General features: G+C 42.8%; 1 protein-coding gene across 1 annotated transcript; it reads left to right on the top strand.

The window, feature by feature from the left end:
* Positions 1 to 14,158: 14,158 nt before the first annotated feature.
* Positions 14,159 to 14,827, top strand: LOC145803787 (uncharacterized). The gene is made up of 2 exons (XM_082897133.1): positions 14,159 to 14,492; positions 14,577 to 14,827. The coding sequence occupies exons 1-2, from the start codon at positions 14,159 to 14,161 to the stop codon at positions 14,825 to 14,827; spliced, it is 585 nt and encodes a 194-aa protein (XP_082753259.1).
* Positions 14,828 to 21,004: the final 6,177 nt, after the last annotated feature.

The raw sequence follows: 21,004 nt of genomic DNA, 5'->3' as shown, positions 1-21,004 counted from the left end.
CTATATATATGCATACATTGAGAAGTGTGCCCCTAATACCTAAAATGGTTAAAATAATAACCCCATCACCCTTCCCAAGGCCAGCCACCATAGGGAAAAGAGAAGAGCCAATTTTCAAGGTTTATGATCATGATATTCTAGGAAACTCAAGACCTAGTACCCTAGACCTAGGGTGATGTTTTCAAAACTAGTTTTCTTCCAACTAAGCATCAACCAATTGTTGCCTAATCCTGTGATTTAACTCCCAAACCACCCCTATCCCATTTGATTCCAAGCAAAATCCTAACCTTTCCATCCATTTCCAACTAGAGGGCTTTTATGTCCTTTTACACCAAATTCTCTATAAATACCAACCTCCCCTAGCTTGGCAAGCACATATAACACACCACACCCACACACACATTTCAGCTAGAGAGAGGGAGGAGAGCAGAGAGAGAAGTTTAGAGAAGAAGAGGGAGGAAGAAGAGAGCCTTATTGTGCAAGCTTAGTACGTAAGCCACCAACACAACCTTCTCTTCATTTTCTTTTCTAATGCATGTCCTTTTAAAGATTTTAAGTGATGTTTCAGATCTGTTATTATCATGTTCTTATGTTAAAAATACCAAGATTTGAGTATTGTTTCCATCTCTCTTGTATTTTTCTCATTTTGGCACAAACCATCTTCTTTTTGTACAAATCTCTCAACTTTTCAAGGGCACTCTTTCAAACAAATTTTCTGAGTTAAACATGTGATAGTTATCATATTTTCCTCACAAAAGAAATGAAACTTTCCCATGGTGGAACCCCCTTTTTATAAATTTCCTTGTTTTGGGCACTCTACCTTAAAACCTGTTTTTTTAGTTAACTTTCCAAAATTCCAGAAAAATGTACAAAAATATTTTGAACCTCTATTTTATGTCAAAACCTTCCTTAAGGAGTTAGCTTTCAACTAAAATTGGTTTCATCGAAAAACATTGAGTGGTTTGCAAGAAAATCAAGTTTTCGTAACAGTCGAAAGATCTGGGCAGATTCTGGACAGATTCTGGAACAGTGCTGGACTATTTCCTAAATAACTTAAAATCGGGAAAAGCAATCCCATTTCCGAAAAATATTCTAGGAACTAGATCAAATTCTCTACGAACCATAGGGAAACCGAGTCCGGTGGATTAACCTAAGTAGTCCTTCCATATTAACCTTCATGTGATGTTAAATCTGGAAATTTGTTATGTTTGGATGTTTTATACCCTTGTATTCGTGAAAATGTTTAATGGCTTATTATCATATCTTGGCATAATGTTGTATGGGTATGTTATGTTATTTATCTTCTTATCTTGAGGAGGCATGCTTATGTGAATTTTATTTTATCGTTTAGTTGAACTAACCTTGACTTAAAACACCTAATTCAACGGGAAACCTAATTGGGTGGGTATTGGGTTTTCGAACACTTGAGAAATGAAAAAGATGAGAATATGTGATATATGGATTTTTGGGATGCGTTCCCTATTTGAAAGTTAAAGTCTTGCGCAAGCAGTTGTCGCATAAACCCTGGAATGGAACAGACGTATTCGGACTCATTGCGACGGTTTGAATGGTGAGATAAGGTTGGGTCCGGATGGGACATTCAGGATGATAAAAATTTTTCTGGAAGGATGAGGTTGGATTCAGGAGATAAAACTTTTTCTTTTCGCTGTCCCTTTTGAGGCCCTGCGGTTGGCGCTACGCGGTATATAACCGTTGGTAGGCATCCGAGGTTAGTTCTGCAACAAAGCAGCAAAATGGGGAGTTCCGAATAGTCCGGTGTCCAATTCTTGTGGTTGGGAGGATGAAATCTCTTTGGGGGATTTCTAGAATACTAACCACTAACATTATAACCTTGTTATCTATTTGAATGACATGCTCCTTTTCTCTTCTATTACTATTCTTGGCTTGGATATCATGCTCCACTACTTGTTTTCCATAAATGTGATGGTGTATTGGATTGGGAAAAAGGGACGGGGTGTGTGTGTGTTTACTGGGCATTCAAAGCTCACGGCGTGTTATGCCAGGTGCCGAAGAGGAGCTTATAGCTGGAGACGACAAACCTGAAACCTTCGAAGACTTTTGTCTATCTTAGGAAAGTTAGAAATTCCTTTTGATATTTTGTAAGACTCATATGAAGATTTAAGTTTTCTCTTGGGATGTAATGCAATGGATCAAGCTTTTGAAATTAATGATATTCGTGGTTGTTATGTACTTATATTTTAATATTTATACGTATACACCTTATCGTTGCTTATGAGACCTTGTGTCAATACCTTTTAAGATCTGTCAAAAGGGTAGTGCGCTGCCTAAGAAAGCCGAACTTAGAAGGGAGGCTAATTTGACTCCTCCGGCGATCTGGGATCTTACTTGGTTATTGACCATAGGACTCATTAGTGACTCTCCCTTGACTGCAACCAATAGTGTAGGTTTGGGGCGTCACAACCATGCCCCATACCGCTACGTACAACATCCACTACCTTATTATCACCCACAACGTTACACCCCATCCTCAAGTTTCCCACTCCACAGTACTCAAAATCTGGTAGTCTAAGTTCCTTTCTCACCTTACACTTCGGGTTCCTCACAAACGAGTTTTACACACATTCCACACGTCGACCTACCGACATACACTTTCCAACTTCAACGACATCAGAGTGATTTTGACTAATTTCAACCAGCACACCACCTGTCATGTCATTAGAGCCCCCACAATTGTCAGCCTCGGTTGACCTATTATTTCTACGTGGCCCAACAATATCTAATGTTGTCCCATCCTTAATTCCAACAGCCTTGCCATCCTCCCTATCAACGTATCTGTCATCGACCATACGAAATGCTTGTGTGACGTTGTGCTCATCTTGTTCAGCTAATTGCTCCTTCAGAACACCTATTGTCTTCCATAGATCAATATTTTCCTCCACTACCTTCTTCATCTCGTCGTCTTTCACCGTGAAAACTAATGTGAAACCATCAACTATATCCACAACTTGTTTTTCTTTCATCCTCTTCAGCTAGTCAATCTCTGTTTGCAACTCCACAATCATGCCATCTTTAAGTCTACATTTCGTCCAAAGTAGGCTGCCTTGGCCGTGGCATGGCATGCTACCGGCCTTGGCCTTGGCATGGCATGCTGCTGGCTTTGGCTGGGCTGCCTTGGCCGTGGCATGGCATGCTGCTGGCCTTGGCCTTGGCATGGCATGCTGCTGGCTTTGGCTGGGCTGCCTTGGCCGTGGCATGGCATGCTGCCGCCCTTGGCCTTGGCATGGCATGCTGCTGGCTTTGGCTGGGCTGCCTTGGCCGTGGCATGGCATGCTGCCGCCCCATCACCCACCGGTGCCACCCATCTTGCATGTACTATACCACCAATATTATCAACACTTACGCCATCGACCGTGACACTGTGTTTACCCTTTGCAACCACACCCAGCTCCGCTACACTTCGGCTTTGATCACCACTACCCCTTATGTTCCATTTAACAGCCATCCCGATACCAACCACACCTTCGTTTTCATCATCACTCATGCTCACATCGTTCTCATCGCCATTATCACCACCAAAATATCACTTCCATCGCTATTGTCTTCTCCACCCACTTCTCGATCTTCATCAACATTAGCGTCTTCCCACCATCAAACTCTTCCCCTGCTATTATAACCTTTTCATACGGTTGGCTCACAAGTCTGCCAAGAATCACTTGCCACATAAATAACACATATCAATAGGAGAGTACTACAAACAAACATAATGCGAACATGTTAAACACACACAAATAACAAACATCAAACCTGTACTCACGCACCTCAAATTGTGACGCAGACGTTAAATCTAAACCATGTGTTTTGGCCAACAGTGTGCTAATGTTCCACTTCAAAAATTGCGGGAACATTATGGGTTTAGTAGTGGACACAATGTTCGTATGCTCACAAAGCCAGTATTGTGCATTCACAAAAACAACATCAATTATCACATACAACCAACAACATGTTCAACACATATTAGGCAAAATTTTACATCGGCAACGTTTGGGATGTGTGATAGCAATGAAATAATAATAGCAGTTAACATAAACAACATACTAGCAGCACGACGACATAGCCCGTAACTTTCTCCAGTGTCTGAAAAAATTCACGCACGGACCCCATCAGCGTGTTTAGTATTGCTATCGTCCAATCATAATTTTACACAGTGTCCAAGCTGTCCACATACCGCACAAACACCCAACTGATTGTCTCCCCGGATGTTGAGAAAAATAACTTCACGCACACATACAAACACAGCAGTTTAGTAGTGTCTTCCTCATCGTGCTTTGAATTACTTTTCATCGTATCATCAAGTAAAGTTCTAATCAGACTAGCTGTTATCCGCTCTACGCCACTACAACGTCGCTGAATGAAATCAGATGCAAGGCGTGTGCCTGGAGTCAGGTCCAAATGCTGGACACCATATTGTAGCCCAAAAACCAGCCTAATGTCAGCTTTACTCACTTTAACTGGACAACCACCAAGGTAGAATGCATCATCACGCAAATTAAACGTCCTCAAAATTTTAACCACAACATCGTCACGTTTTCTGTACTCATTGAAGTCTGGCTTGTTGATAATGATGGCTTCAAACATTAACCAAAACAGTGTCCACCTTAGCTACCGAAAGTGTCTTTCACTCAACCCCAACTTGGAAACAACCTTAATTATACCTGACATGTTGGACCAAAATTTATACGTTGCGTTTCTTTCTGAGGGGACCGTATCCTCTGGCCAACACTTTGCGGCTGTTTAAACAAAACGAGCCCTGGAACTTCACACCAAGCCTTGACAACGACGTCACACTTGAATCCTTTAAACGTTTACGCTCAGCCGACCCAGTCCATGGGCTTCTTATCCGAACAACATTTTCTGTTTCAAAAAAAAAAAAAAAACACTCAATGTGTGATCCCAACAACATAACATATACTAAAAGAACATGTATCACAAGAAATACTGTTTGGAACAAATTAATTTACCATTCATTGTACAGTTCGCAGGTTACCATTTACAGGTCCAACTCCCATTCCCACTGCCATTGACACATTACAAATAACACACATTGCAAACTTATAACCCCACCCCTACTTTTCCACACCATTAAACACTTGTTGCACATACGGCACATTCACATTTAATGTTACCCAATTCTGACAACACGTCAACCGTAACAACTACCTCGTGACACACACCCATCATACCATTTTCTGGCGCACTAACCAATATTTCTAACAACACTCCCAACTATCGGACTACCTTTTACAACCACCAAAACACATACATTGCAATATTAACACCCCCTCCCCCCTCTAACTCGATTACATCATCAGACATTACGTTTATAACACCATCGTGAACCACTTCAAACAACTACATAAAAACTTCTATACAAGTGAATATTTGGGCTACATACATTTACAAACATATGTCAACATATGACACACATGGGTAATGTACAAATTATTTAAAAACACTATAGAGCAACACGTTGAGTACATAATGTGGGAACCAAACATTTGCATATCACACACATTTTTTATTCCCTCTCCACCCCACATATGCGTTCACACACAACATCCACTTCTCAAACATACACCCCATCAGTGGACACATGCCAACACCCAATAACATCCACATCGCATACACGTGCAAACACACAATTGTTTAACAATGAAACATGCATGTCACACAGGTTAAAACAACATGCATACACACAGATGTCACCCACCACATCCGAATATAGACCCACCCTTCAACAACTTTCAAAATAAAATAACAAACCATAACAAGATTACCCAAAAAAAAAAAACTTACGCTTGTGCGCCATTGTCACTGTTGTTGTTTGTCCCACACATCGATGTTCCCACCAGTACACCTTACACACACCGACCACTGTCTAAACCCTACAATACACTGTGCCTCCAACACACAAATTCAAAAAAAAATAAGGACAATCTCACTCCACCACACACGAAACCCTACTGTATTTCTCCGAATCCCAAATCAATATCCACACAATCACCCAATTCCAGTAACACTAAAATGGTAACACCAAAAAACTAGGGATTACGCGACACTGTTGCTTGATTTGGGGGTTTCCATATCATAACACGCGGGCCCATTTAGCCGGGCCGGGTTACACCGGTATGACATCACACCGTCATACAATTACAACACAACAAAAACTACTATAGAGCTTTTTGCCAACATGACACCCAATCACACCCCATGCTAAAAAGTCACTCAAACCGTCTTTACACATAACCTAAAAAGCAAAGACATTTTTGAAAAAACACATCCACCAAGACCAAACGGAATAACAAATATATTTAAGGATTACTTGGACCACCTTTTCAAATTCCAAGATTTATTCGTAACTTGCCCCAAAAAAAAAGCCAAAAATGCAATTCCCAAAACACCCATAAGTGGGGTATGGTATGAAAACAAATATGGATCTCAATCGTATTAGCCTTCAAAATTTTTTTCGCCCCTCCAAATGGACTGCAAAGTTGTGTTTGTCTCTATATAGGATTTAAAAATTTGTATCCCCTGTAACCTATTGTAACCCTTGCCATTGTTCATATGTTGCAGTTTTCTAAATGTAATAGAACTCTATTGGTGAATTATCTGAAATATCCTCTGAGCTTTTGAATATAGCATTCTTGGTATAAGCTCTTTTTGATAAAAAAATTGACTTTAAAATGGATTGTTATTTGACTCAAAGATAAAAATGTAGTTGCCTTTTTTATTTGGCAAATGTAACTCCTAAAGAAAAATTTTAGTTGTGATAATGAATTAGACATTCATTTTATGAAAAATTGGGAATGGATTTTTTTTTAGTCTCGTTTTTTTTTTCTTATTTTCCCTAGCAAATTCAAGTTCCAAATATGTGCTTTATGTTAATAGTGAGGAAACATCGAGGCCCTTTCCCATAAAATTTTGTTAAATAACTATGTTTGGATATTTTCTTTCTTGGATAGCATTTAGATTTGTGCTTCATTTTTATTGGAATGATATCAATACTAGTCCAGTAATTAACAATTTCCACAACTAAAACAGTTTCAATAAATTAGCCCAAGAGATGTGCTTTCCACTATTGCCACCTCCATACAAATTCTACCAAGAATCTCATCATCTAAGAACTCATCGAAGGTATAATTGTTGCACATCCATGCCATGCTTCTCAAGAGCTCTGATGAGCATGGCCCAAGATCCAAGGGTCCAGCCCATGGCCTAAGGACTAGCCATGTAAGCAGACAAAGATCTTGCAAAGTAATTGCACCCCCATTAGCCATTTAATAGGACCACCATCACATTAAATGTGGCAAGACTCTTCACGCCGGAATATGCAGAATCACTATGAATGATGCTAACTAGGCTATAGACTTTCGGCCAAGGAGATGGCTGGAAAGGGACAAGGAAATGATGAACAAAGGAAATGATATAAGGAAGCTTTGGTGATACGTTAAAGGTTAAGTACTTCATCCCATTTTTTCTCTCTTTCACTACAATCAATCCACCTTGATCTAACTTGATCGTCAGAGTGTCCGCTGGGGGACTACCTCCCCCTTTGGGCCTTTTTGCAGGCACGTTCTGTGGATTCCAAGGCTAGAAGACTCATTAGAAGCATGGATAAGTCCAACCCATGCCCCCTTTGATAGACTGTATCAACAGTTGGCGCCATCTGTGGGAAGTTCACTCTGGTTAACAGTTGTGTTCATTGTTGCCGGAGAACCATCTCCTGTTACCCCTCTTTTCCTCCCGTTGAGGTGGATGGTTACGACGAGATCCATGGCTTCACAACATAATGTCACCAACCCCCAAGCCGAGTCTTCCAACCTGAACAACCCGCCTCAATATTTCACAGAGCTCACCAATAACATCAACCGCTTGACCGAGCAAAATCAGGCCTTGATCAATGCTTTGCTCCAACGGGGTCTCCTTGTCCCTCCTTCACCACCGCAAGACATCCCTCCAAGCCAAGAACAAACCCCAAGCCATCCATTCCATCCATATGCTCCTCGAGGACCCTTTCTTTCGCCTTTCATCCCATAAGCTCACCTTTTTGATTTGGAGGGTCAGCGGCCACTACCCCAGGACCTGCATTCCCCATCCCAGAGCTCGCACCCACTACATCACACTCCTGCCCCTGAAGGTAAGGCTAGCAGCGTTCAATCCCTACTTTTCTCTAGAGGAGACAACGTTCCTATTTAGGACGCGGAACTACGAGCCATGAAGCTCTAGCTTCAGGGGGTCATGTTGAATATACAGAACAAACCTTCCACAATAGCCAACTCCCGTTTTGCTGCCTCTATCAGGGATAAGCCTATACCCTCCAAGTTCAAGATGCCGTCAAAGGAGTCGATCGACGGCACAACTGACCCAGTCTACCATTTGGAAGCTTACAGGACCCTTATGATCCTCCATGATTTCCCTGATGAGATCATGCGTTGAGCTTTCCTTGTAACGCTCAAGGGGTTGGTGCGACTATGGTTTAGTCAGCTACCGTCAGACTCTGTCACCATTTTCCAACAGCTAAGTGACTCATTCCTCAGCCATTTCATTGGTGCTCAGCGTTAACGATGCCCGGCGACTCAGCTGCTGAATATTCGACAAATTGATGGGAAATCATTACGGAGCTTTGTTACTCGCTTTAATTTGAAAGCTCTCTAGGTTGAGGAGAATGACGATAAGGTCATCTTAACAGCCTTCATGGCCGGTTTGTGCCCATCAGATTTCCTTTTCTCTCTCTCCAAAAACCCCCTAACGACTATGGCCACCCTTATCGCCAAAGCCCAGAAATACATGAATGTAGAAGACTCCTTGGTAGCTCACCAAGACTCCACACCTAAACCCCCACAATCCAAAAACAAAAGAAAAGAATTGGAGCCTCGACATTCCCAATAACCTCATCCCGACCGACGGCTATGCTCCGACTGAGCGGCATCTCCCCCGCCACCTGGTCGTTTTGAGCGGTATACCCCTCTTAACACACCCATGGAGCACGTTCTAAACCAAATCCAACAAGATTACAACTTGAAATGGCCCCAACCTTCCAAGTTCCCTTCCAATTGGCGAGATCAGTCCAAATATTGCCACTTCCACCGCGACCATGGCCATAACATGGACGAATGCATCAATCTTAAGGATTAGGTCGGGGACTTGGTCCGTCAGGGACGCTTTACTCGGTTCACCATGCCTCCGACCTCACCAAAGGGCCAAAATTGACCCCTAAAACGGAACGACAGACGTACCCCGCTAAGATCGACTGACTAGCCTCGGCAGGATGGTGATATAGCCCAACACCAACATTGGGCTCTAGGAGCCCCCGCTTCCCCAGCAGGAGAAATCAGGGTCATTACAGGTGGACTCGTGTAAGGTGAACCATCTCGGTCAGCACAGCGGGCCGAGTGTAGCACGTCTGCGAGGGACCCCGCTATAGATCGGACTCGATTTGTGTCACGGTTCTTAATCTGAACCAAAGAGTCCAAATTTGGCAAATCGTTTTGAGAAAATAGATTTTTAGAAAAAGAAGTGCCGAACATGGACTGCTTTGCCAGATATAGAGTCGCCACCTAAATATTTTATTTTGGGGAATTTAGGAAACCCTGACTTGGTGCCAAAGGCCACGTGTCCGTCATCACCAAAGTTGCCTCGGCTCGGGAACTTGGGTACGATTGGGGAAGGTCAGCTATGAGCACCCCCTCTCACCCGATCCGGAGATCGGCCTCTACTAACCGTGATATCCGCTTTTGAAAACGTTATGTGTTCTTATTCCGGTTATTAGCCTAGAATTACTATGTTATGCACACAACAAACAAGTATAGACTAGATTGCCTAATTTGAAAATAAGCATTGCATGTCCGTTTTGTTTTGGAAAAATGTTTTGGAATTTGCTACCCGCAAGTAGGCTAAAATACGGATTTCAACGAGTGTTTCCAACTCAGACAATCCAACCTTCACCCACAGGCATCCAAACAGTTTATCACATAAGCATCTAGCCACATGGTAATCATGCTATCATGGCAACACTCACACACATGCGGTATGCTAAAGCATAAATGCTTACCTAGTACTCCAAGCCAAAACAGAAACCAGTTAGTAATCACATGCATGATCCTAGTTCATGTTAAGATGGCTAATGCAACACATGCAAAATGCAACTAAGATAGGCTCGGCTAATCTACAATGACATGTGAAATGCTACAACTAACACGTATTCAATTTGGAATTGGAATACAAATGCAGTTAGAATGATGCGCCGAGCCCGGTGCATGCAAGACAAATGTATGAATGCACGCATGCATAGCATAAGGTGTGCTAATTTAAACATGCCCTAGTCTACCATCATAAGCGGGTAAATAAAAGGGAAGAAAGACGTGGGGTTGGAAGACATACACACACTCACGCACACTTATTACACAATTGCCCTCACTCGGAGGGTCCAAATAAATATTACAGTCCGAATAATAAACACATTAATTATTACATAATTTTTAATTAATTAACAGAATGAATGCAAAAAGGAAAGGTGGCCACAGCCCCTGCCTCGGGATGTGCGAATGATGCATGCTCGAACCCGTCTCGCCCGGAAAGTCCGTACCATACCACTGCCGCCTCAGTTTTACACTGCCCTGCTTCTCTGAAAATTGCCAAAGTTCTGGGATAGGTCCCCTGAACACTGTGGAACACCATCGGCTGAAGGAAATGTCCACCGGCCATTGAAAATATCCATCGGCTGCTGATGAAGCTACCGGCCCAGGAAGGATTGCCGGTCGGCACTGAATACTGCCGGTCGGCAGAAAGTTCCTGCAGAATCTGGTTTTTGACAGCAACAAGAACAGACAGTGTATGGCATGAAATTTCAAGCAAGTGTATGCATGGCCACTCTCCCAATCATGTAATGGATTCAAGGGAGTATGCCCCTCGACCCTCGGGCCATCAATTACACATGATGGCCTAAGAGGCCAAGTTTTGCAACTTTGATATCAAATGAAATGCAAGCACAAAACACATCAAAGGGCCCCAACTCCTATCATGATTGATCAAGAGGCAAGGGATGTATGCTCATGCAATGAGACCTAGGCATGTTATTTAAGTATGCAACATGGGCATGCCAGCAAGTAATGCACAATGCATGTTAGGCGCACAACCTAAATGAGCAAGCATGCAAGATATGGAATAATAATGGGAGTGACAAGCATACAAGATGTGATCTAAGCATGCAAGTGTGCAAGGCATGCATCATATTAAGCAACCTAAATATGCAACAACACACAAGTATGCCACAACACACAAGGTGAGCATGCATCAACATGCAAAGGATGGTCTTACACTAACTTGGACAGCTCTCTACTAGGTCCAAAACAGTGGCCATTAGATGAAAATGAGACTCTCGAAACGCGTGCACGCATGCACGCAAACCAATGACCAAACCTAAGGCATAGTATGCAACTCTAACAGGGCATGGCAAGGCATGAAATATGGCATACAAGCATGTAATTCCAGCACTGAAATGTGATACAAAACAGCCCCGAAGCATGGAAACATGGCACTCGATGCACGGAATGGCCCCGAAACACAAAACTAGGCATATGCATTGGCCTATAGCTATACAATGCATGCATTATTTGATTATGAAGCATGAAGACAGAGTCAAGGCAGTCCCAAAACATGCATATTTCCAGTTCAAAGCATGGCCAAAAGATGTTAGCAAGACGGACTAAAATAGTATGCAACTTTGACTAGCAAACATGGGTTGTATGGCAAGTATATGATGCACATGGAATCTCACCAAACCATCAAAAATTGGTGAATAAAACATGTGAAAATAGGCCCAAATTACCACTGATACGCAACCATGGCGTGCAAAAAAGATGAGTTACTTTAGAGGGCCATGCAAGGAGTTATTAAGCACATGCAAGATAGACATTTAGCAAGACCAAATCAACTCTGAAAATGAGTTCTGAGGGTCCTAAAACCCACTGAAAAATGCCTGAACCGAGCTCAAGAAGTGTGCAAATATAGGCCCCATTGTATGGCCAAAAAGGGCATCAAACAAGACAACAAGGAGAGGGGATGGCCCTCTCCTTCTTAGGACCTTAAGCCACCATCTTCACCACTGAAATCCCTCAAGATTTCAATGGTGAGGAGGCCCAAACAAGGTGGTCCCAGAGCTCACTAAAAATGCACAAAAATGAGGCCAAACAAGGCCTAAGAGCGGTCAAACAACCCCAAACACAAAAGTGTTCTTGAACAAACTTAAAAAGGGGCTAAAAACAAGACTTTTTTCAGTTATACACAAAGCTTAAATCAGCATGCAAGACAGGTCAAAAGCTAATGCAAGATTGGGGAAACTAAAGCAAAGAAGTTACCCTTGAAGAACCTTTGATGAACAGCAAGGTCAGACCTCTTCTTGTGATCAAAACCAGCTTAAAACTCCAAGAACAAACCCTCAAGGCCTCTCAAGTCGAAGTGTGGTGTAATGGTGTGTGTGTTGGTGCAATACTATGGTCAAAACACACTTTAAGGCTCTTAAACACACAAAGGATGAGAGAGAGGGAGATATATAGAGAGAGGGTGTATATATATCAGATATATATGCCCTAGGTCTGGTTTTTGCTGAACCAAAACATTGGAGAAGGAGGCTTTCTTATATAGGCAAAGGGAAGGGCTTGAAGCTTATAAGACAAGCTAAAAAGAAAGGGTCAAGGGGGGGCAAAGGGGGCAAGGCTTATTAAGGAAGCCAAGCTGGGGGTGCAAGCTTCTTGAGGAAGCAAAGACAAGGGATCAAAGCTTCCTCAAGAAGCCTTGAGCAAAGGGTGCAAAAAGAGGGGTCAAAGGTGGTCAAAGGTGAAAAATAGCCACATATATGCACGGGGAGCAGGGTCTGTGCATCCCAACTGGCACAGCTGGCATGCACCATGCCTGGAAGGTGCAAAAAGGTCAAACCGGCCAGAAAAGGAGGTCGTCGGCCAAAATAAATGGTCGGTCGGCACAATAAATTTCCGGTCGGCTAACTAGATTGCCGATAGATGCTGCCAACGTCAAAAAATGGCTGGTGGATGTCGAAATTGAAGCTCCGAAAGTTAGCTTTCCAATTCCGCAAACCTTGCATTAAAATTCCTCTTGTGCAAAAAGTTATGCCCTTTTTGGTGATGCCGCGCAGATTCGATCCAACCGGGATGATGCCCAACTTCAACTGATCATATCTCGCCCACCTGGACTTGGCTTTAAGAGATTCTTGAGTGAAAAATGAAGCCCCGGAAGTGAGATTTCCGACGGTGGTGTCCCCATAGCTAAAATCCAAGTATGAAGATTAATAAGCCCGATTCAGCGAGGACTGCTCGACTCCCTTCTATGCAGATTCATGCCTGCCTTCTCCTCCAACTTGGTTTCTTCTCTCTTCCCCTCCTTTCTTCGACTTCAAACCCCTAAGCAAGGTGTTTTGAAAGATTTTTTTAAAGATTTCATCTCTCTTTCATTCATTTCCACTTCGTCCCTGCTCGGTTTACCGAAAAGCGCAACGTTTGACAAAATGCAAGCCTTGGAACAACGCAGAAACTTTACTTCAAAAAAAGTTTTGAAAGAGAGGGTTTTAAGGTCTAAAAACCATCCAAAATAGCTTTGGTCCAAAACGGGGTGTGAATTTGAGACTTGTCTCTCTCCTTGCCGAAGAAACTGGATCTTTGCCCTGCACACCTTTTATCACCAAGTAAACCATCAGTAACGCCCAAGTCTTATGGGCTGTCAAAAATGGGGTGTCTACACCGAGCTTCGACGAATCAGAAAGGGGTTAGACAGGGAAGTAAAAATGGTCGATCGACCTCCCAAACAACCTAAGTGGTGGTCAGAACCGATTACCTTCACAGATGCGGATTGCGAAGGCGTCCGATATCCCTATGATGACCTGCTGGTCATTTTCTCTCTCCTTTCCAACTACAAAGTTCGACGTGTGCTCATCGACAATGGTAGTTCGTCAGACATTATCTTCCTCAATGCTTTTAAACAGCTTCAGATTGGCGAAGAAAAACTATCGCCTCTGTAAACCCCTTTAGTTGGCTTCATCGAAGACCGAGTAATTTCCATAAGATTCATCGACCTGCTAATCACTATTGGTGAGCACCCATGGCAAACTATGAAGATTCTCACCTTTCTAGTTGTCGACTGCCTTTCCGCCTACAACGTCGTACTTGGACGAACAGCTCTCAATGCTTTCCAAGCTATGACTTCCACTTATCACCTAGCAATAAAATTTCTAACCGATCATGGGTTCGACACCGTAAAGGGCGAGCAAACCGTGGCCAGAGAATGTTACGTCACTTCGTTAAAGGAAGTAAAAATGAAGGAAGCTATGATCATTGAAGGTCTTAACGTCAGGGATAAGGAGGAATTAATCAGGAGAGAACCAATGGAAGAGTTAATAAAAGTGCCCATCCACTCTAGTAATCCAACGAAGACGATTAAGATTGGTAGCCAGTTGTCTCCTTAGGCCAAGGCCAATCTCACGACTCTCTTAACCGAACACAATGATGTGTTTTCTTGGACTCATTCAGATATGCCAGTCATCGATCCTTCCTTCGTTACTCATTGCCTTAGCATCGAGCCCCACTTCCGACCGTTCTACCGAAAACAGCGCATCTTCCATCCAGAGCGTAACAGTCTTATCGCTGCTGAGGTAGACAAGCTGTTAAAGGCCCAATTCATTAAAAACATGGACTATCCCAAGTGGTTATCCAATGTGGTATTGGTTTGCAAGAGTAATGACAAATGGAGGCTTTGTGTCGACTACTCCGACCTTAACTGAGCTTGTCCTAAAGATAGCTACCCACTACCCAAGGTAGATCTATTGGTCGACGCAATAGCAGGACACTAGATGCTCAGCTTCATGGATGCGTTCTCAGGTTATAACCAAATTTTAATGCACACAGCCGATCATGAGCACACCTCTTTCATTACCGATGGAGGGACTTATCATTACCGTGTGATGCCTTTCGGTTTGAAGAATGCAGGGGCCACCTACCAACGATTGGTCAATGTCGTTTTCAAAAACCAGATAGGTAGGAATATGGAGGTCTACGTTGATAACATGCTTGTCAAAAGAAAACTCTCCCCAGACCACCTAGCTGACATGAGAGAAACCTTATAGGCCTTGCGAAAGTATAAAATGAAGCTCAATCCAAAAAAGTGCGCCTTCGGCATTGGGTCTGGTAAGTTTTTGGGGTTCATGGTTAGCCACAGAGGTATCAAAGCTAATCCGAAAAAGATCAAGGCCTTGGTAGAAATGCAGTCTCCTAGAATAGTAAAGGAGGCTCAGCGGCTCACAGGCAGAGTAGCGGCCCTCAACCGTTTCGTATCCAGGGCAACCAACAAGTGCCTTCTATTCTTCAAGGTGCTTTAGACAGCCTTCGACTAGAACGCTGAGTTCGAACGAGCATTCCAACAATTAAAACAATACATGGTGAACCCTCCCCTACTCTTCCAAGCAATCCCAAGGGAGACCCACTTCCTCTACTTGGCTGTTTCCACCATCGCGGTCAGCGCTACCCTGATCAGAGAAGAAGACTTGATCCAACACCCGGTTTACTATATCAACCGACCCCTTCGGGGGGCCGAGCAGAACTATCCCTTGTTAGAGAAAATGGCTCTGGCTCTAGTCATCGCCTCTAGACACCTCCGACCCCATTTCCAAGCCCATTCTATCGTGGTCCTTACTAACCAACCTTTAAAGAAAGTTATGCTACAACCAGAGTCCTCAGGAAGGCTCATGCAATGGTCTGTCAAATTAAGCCAATACGAGATCTCTTATTGACCTTGAACAGCCATCAAGGGCCAGGCTTTTGCTGATTTCATCCTGGAATTCACCAATCTTACCCCGCACATGCTTCCTCCATAGTCACAAGCCATCCCTGAGATCACCAATCCCCATTCGTGGACCCTAAACGTTGACGGTTTATCCCGAAAAGAAGGTAGCAGAGGTGGTTTGAACCTCACCACCCCAGAGGGTGAGTACTTCAAATGTGCCCTTCATTTTTTGTTCGACGTAAGTAATAACGAGGTTGAGTATGAGGCCTTGATAGCAGGTCTTCGACTGGCCACAGACATTGGGGTAGACCATATCCAAGCATTCAATGATTCCTAATTGGTTGTCGGATAGATTATTGGGGAGTTCGACGCGAAGGAAGAGACAATGCGCGCATCTAGGGACATCACCCTTCCTCTCGTCCACCTCTTTAGTAGTTTCCAGATCAGGTACATCCCTAGGTTAGAAAATTCTCAGGCAAACGAAATGGCTCGATTAGCCTTGGCCGACCAGTCAAACCTCAATCACGGCGTTCGAATTGAATATCTGACCCATCTAGCAATTTTTCCAAATCCATAGGAGGTCCACTTCTTCCAGAACGAGCCTATCCCATGGGCCAAAGACATCATCCCATTTTAGGAACAAGGGGTGTTACCAGATGATAAACAGTAGGCTGCTAAAGTTAGGGCCTGGTTGTGTAATTATGTCATCATCCACGGCCTACTGTACAAGCAGGGATTCTCACGCCCGTACCTCAAGTGTCTCAGTCCTACTTAACCAACTTATGTAATGAGAGAAATATACGAGGGCATTTGTGGCAACTATTCAGGCAGACGATCTCTAGCCCATAACATTCTCCGCACAGGCTACTTCTGGCCTACGATCAATCAAGATGCTAGTGACTTTGTGCTTAAGTGTGATAAATGCCAGCGCTTTGCCAACATCCCTTATACATCGCCAACGTAACTGATCACACTCAGCAATCCCTACCCTTTTGCCAAGTGGGGCATCGCCATGATCGGTCCCGTACCCACTGGTAGAGGCCAGGTAAGTTCGCTGTGGTTGCCATTGACTACTTCACCAAATGGGTGGAAGCAGAACCCCTTGCTACAATCATTGAACGAAACACCACCAAGTTCATCTGGCAGTCAATCGTGTACCGATTCGAAATCCCCAGGCCATTATCTCAGATAATGGGAAACAACTCGACAATGCCAAATTTAGGAAATTCTGTGAAGAGTTCGGCATCATACCATGTTTCTCCTCCCCAAACCATCCCCAAGCTAATGGGCAAGTCGAAGTCACCAATCGCTCCCTTTTGAAGATCATCAAGACTAAATTGGAAGCTGCCAAAGGACTCTAGGCTGAGGAATTACCAAATGTACTCTGGGCCTATCGAACGACAGCTCGCACCTCTATTGGTGAGACCCCTTTTCGCCTAAGATACAGCACCAAAACGGTCATCCCAGTGGAGATCGGTCTGCCAACTCCCCAACTGCTACATCTAAACCCAGAACAAAATAAAGAGTTGCGACGGGCCGACCTGGACCTAATCGAAGAGCTTCGAGAGTTAGTTGCTGTCAGGCTGGTATCATATCAATAGAGAATGAGAACACATTATAACTGGGGGGTCCGACCCTGAGAATTCACAGTAGGCGACTTAGTTTTGCGCGAAACCACTCTTTCCACCAAAAACCCAACTGAGGGCAAGTTAGCAGCTAAGTGGGAAGGACCTTACATCATCAAAGCTAGACCTCGCCCAGTGTAGCTCGACTTTTTCGTGCCCCCTTTCGGAAGCTCAGAAGAAGCCCTATAGTTCAGACTTCCACGGTTCTGAATCTAATCTCACAAGTGCAATGTGAGACTGATAAAAACCAAAGAGTCCAAATCTGACAAATCTTTTGAAAAATTGATTTTGAATCAAAAATACTAAAATTGGACTGCTTTTGCTAGATATAGAGTCACCACCTAAATATTTTATTTTGGGAAATTTAGAAAACCCATGACTTGTGCCAAAGGCCACGTGTCCGTCATTACCAAAGTTGCCTCGGCTTAGGAACTTAGGTACGAGAGGGAAAGGTCATGAATTGAGCACCCTTGCTTGTCCGATCAAAGATCGGCCTCTACTAATCATGATATGGATTTTATCAACATTATATGCTCTTATTTCGGTTATTAGGCAAGCATTACTATGTGATGCGCACAAGCAAGTGTAGACTAGTTTGCCTGAATTGGAACAATTCAATTTCATGTTTGTTTTTTAAAAAGAGTTTGATTTTGCCACTTAACAAAGTGGGCATAAATGTACATTTATTGAATCGTTCCAATTAAAGCAACGAGCCTTCATCCACAGGCAGTCAAACAGTTTAACAAATAAGCACTTAGACTCATGGCAAGCATGCTAGACATGGTAGTCACTCACACTCATGCAAGTATGATACAACACTAAAAACTCACATAGTACTCCAAGCTAAGATAAAACAAAAGAGTTAGGAAAATATGCATGGCACCTAACTTTACAAGATGACTAATGCAACACATGCAGTAATGCAACTAAATAGGCTCGGCTACTTAACATGGCATATGAATCAATTTGATACTATGTGGTCTACGGACGTATTCAAAGAAGTATTGAAATGATAATGCAGTTAGAATGATGAACCAAGCCTTGGTGCATGCAATACAAGTGAATGCAAACATGAAGTATGCTAAACAAAATGCGATGCTCCTAATCTAACCATCGTAAGCAGTTAAATAAAAGGGAGAAAGATGTAGGGTTGGAAGACATAAACATTATTACAACATTGCGCTCTCACAAAGGAGAGTCCGAATGAATTAGGCTAACTAGCTAACTAAGATAAGCTTAAGCTGACTATTACAAACCGAAATGAATAACTAGCTTAACAAATTATTACAACACTTAAATTAATGAACTAATCTAGCAAAATAAAATAGTTATATCATAACTAGTTAACTACTTAACTAATTAAAGAATTACAACACAATTGCAATTAATAATTAAACTAAACAGTTGACTACTCTGCCTCGGGAAACGAGGGATGTGCATGCCCATGCTCGGCTTCCACCTGAAAAGACTACCATTTTGCTTTCGAATGCCTCTGTTTGCACAGTAAAACACCAGCACTGCTGCTCACTCTGCTCTGCCCTACCAAAACTCTGCTGAATTTTACATCTGTGGTTGGCCGGCCACTGGTAAATGCTGTCGGCCACCAGCTAGCTAGGGTTGAAGGTTACCGGCCATGGATGGTGGTTTGCTGGCCATGGAAAGTGGCATGCTGGCCACTGATGCCCATGCTCATCTTGCTGCAATAGAGGACAAAGAAGCCAAAGAGAGGGTATTCTCACAGATGGTTTGTATTGTGTATCCCTCCTTATCATCAAAACATCTCAAATGAGTGATACACTTGATCCTCAAACCATCAATTCAAGCAATTTCATTGCATAATGGCTAAGGAACCAAGATGTACAAGGTCAATAAATGCACAACAAGACACAAAAACCATCACCCTATCATGCATGATCAAGGGCAATGGAGACCTAGGAAACTTGACACATTTCATCACTTTAAGTATGAAATGCCCCAATTTTCCTTGTGTTCAATTAACGTCCGATTGAACACACCAATGCACAACCAAATTCTTATCTTTGCTCACTTTTAGTGCCAAGTTTTAATTACTCATTTTACTTTAGCAACCATTCTTTAATCCAATTAAGTCCATTGGTGAATAAGTCCTCTAAAAGATAAGGAAATGTCAAACAAGGGGTAGGTTAAGGCAAGAGAGAAGTGTCATGCCGTTGATAATGAACCCTTAAAAGAGGATTAAACCATTATGCATGGACCTCAATCTCAAGCTTAAACAATCCTAAGGTTAAAACAACCCTCAAAGCAAAAAAAGAGTGAAGAAATAAGGGAGGTTGCAGAGGTTAATAAGTACTGAACTTAAGTGAGAAAAACACTAAAACATGCAATCAACTCAAACAAGTGGTGTCTAAAGTCCTAAAACACCAAGCTTGAAAGGACACTTATACTAGAAGCATGCAATACAAGACTTAAATGACTTAACCAACCCAAAACAGAGTTAAAATAGTCCAAAATAGAGCATAAAACATGCTGGAATTAAGCTACAACAAGCTAGAAAAATAAGCTAACACATGGCACCAACTAGGCTAGCAAATAAGACATAAGGAGGGGAGGCTAACCCTCCAAATTTGGACTTCAAAACCTGATTTTCACCACTGCAAATACTCTAAAATTCAGTGTTCAAAAGCCCAAAAAAAAGATAGTTTGGAAGTGAAAAACAAAGGTGGAAAGGCCTCACAAACAAGGAATAAAGAACGGTGAAACACCCCATAACCTTAAATGGCCTAAAACCACCAATTTCAGCCCACAAGGATAGAGTTTTTATAGCCCCAAAACAGCCCAAAAACAGTGGGATAAAGATAGAAAAACAAGTATGCAGAGCAAGCTAAAAATTAAGTATTATACCTCTTGAAACAAAGAGTAATTCCAAGCAACAATTCAAGCCAAAACCAACTTCAAGAGCTCCAAGAAGGCCTCAAGGAACCTCAGCTCAAAGGTGGTCAACTTTGGTTAATAAGATGTAAGAAAAAGTGTAGGAATTGTAGACAAAAGTGTAGAGAATTTGTAGAGAGAAAAATTTTTGAGTTCAAAATTTTCTAACCTTGCTATAAGAGAGAGGGGGTCTCTATATATAGAAAACATGAAATCCCCTCAAGGAGATCCCGCCCTCCACGTTTGGATAGATGCATGCATCTGTGCAAACAGCTGGCATAACTGGCATAAAATCTCTACAAAATACACTGGTGGCTGGTCGGCCATCACTGGTTTTTGGCAAGCCACATCAGTGGCCAGCAGCCCAAAAGTGATGGTCGGCAGCCTCTAGGGATGGCCGGCAAGCCACCAGAGGTTGTAGGTTGGAAAGACTAAGGCATGGTCCAAAAATGAGGCACCCAGGATGCAGGGTTTGAAAGGCTCAAAGTTATGGCGTTTTACTGAGGACTTCAAGCACTTGGCGAGCAAACAGACTCATCATCAGGTGTACTTGCAAGGACGTCCAAGTCGTAAGAGCCGTCAAAAATGGGGTGTCCACAGTTGCCCCTTTTTGACTCATCATCAGGTGTACTTGCAAGGACGTCTAA

The sequence above is a fragment of the Camellia sinensis genome, chromosome 12 (assembly GCF_055761805.1).
Source record: "Camellia sinensis isolate YWXY chromosome 12, ASM5576180v1, whole genome shotgun sequence".
NCBI classification, from domain to species: domain Eukaryota; kingdom Viridiplantae; phylum Streptophyta; class Magnoliopsida; order Ericales; family Theaceae; genus Camellia; species Camellia sinensis.
Note: the sequence above shows the minus strand (reverse complement) of the source record. Positions and strands in the feature narration are given on the sequence as shown.

Bases quoted from the DNA above. Each gene is read 5' to 3' on its own strand.
- LOC145803787 (XM_082897133.1), top strand. From the start codon at position 14,159: ATGAAGATTCTCACCTTTCTAGTTGTCGACTGCCTTTCCGCCTACAAC. The intron at 14,493-14,576 runs GTAGCCAGTTGT...GGACTCATTCAG, and splicing joins AACGAAGACGATTAAGATTG to ATATGCCAGTCATCGATCCT.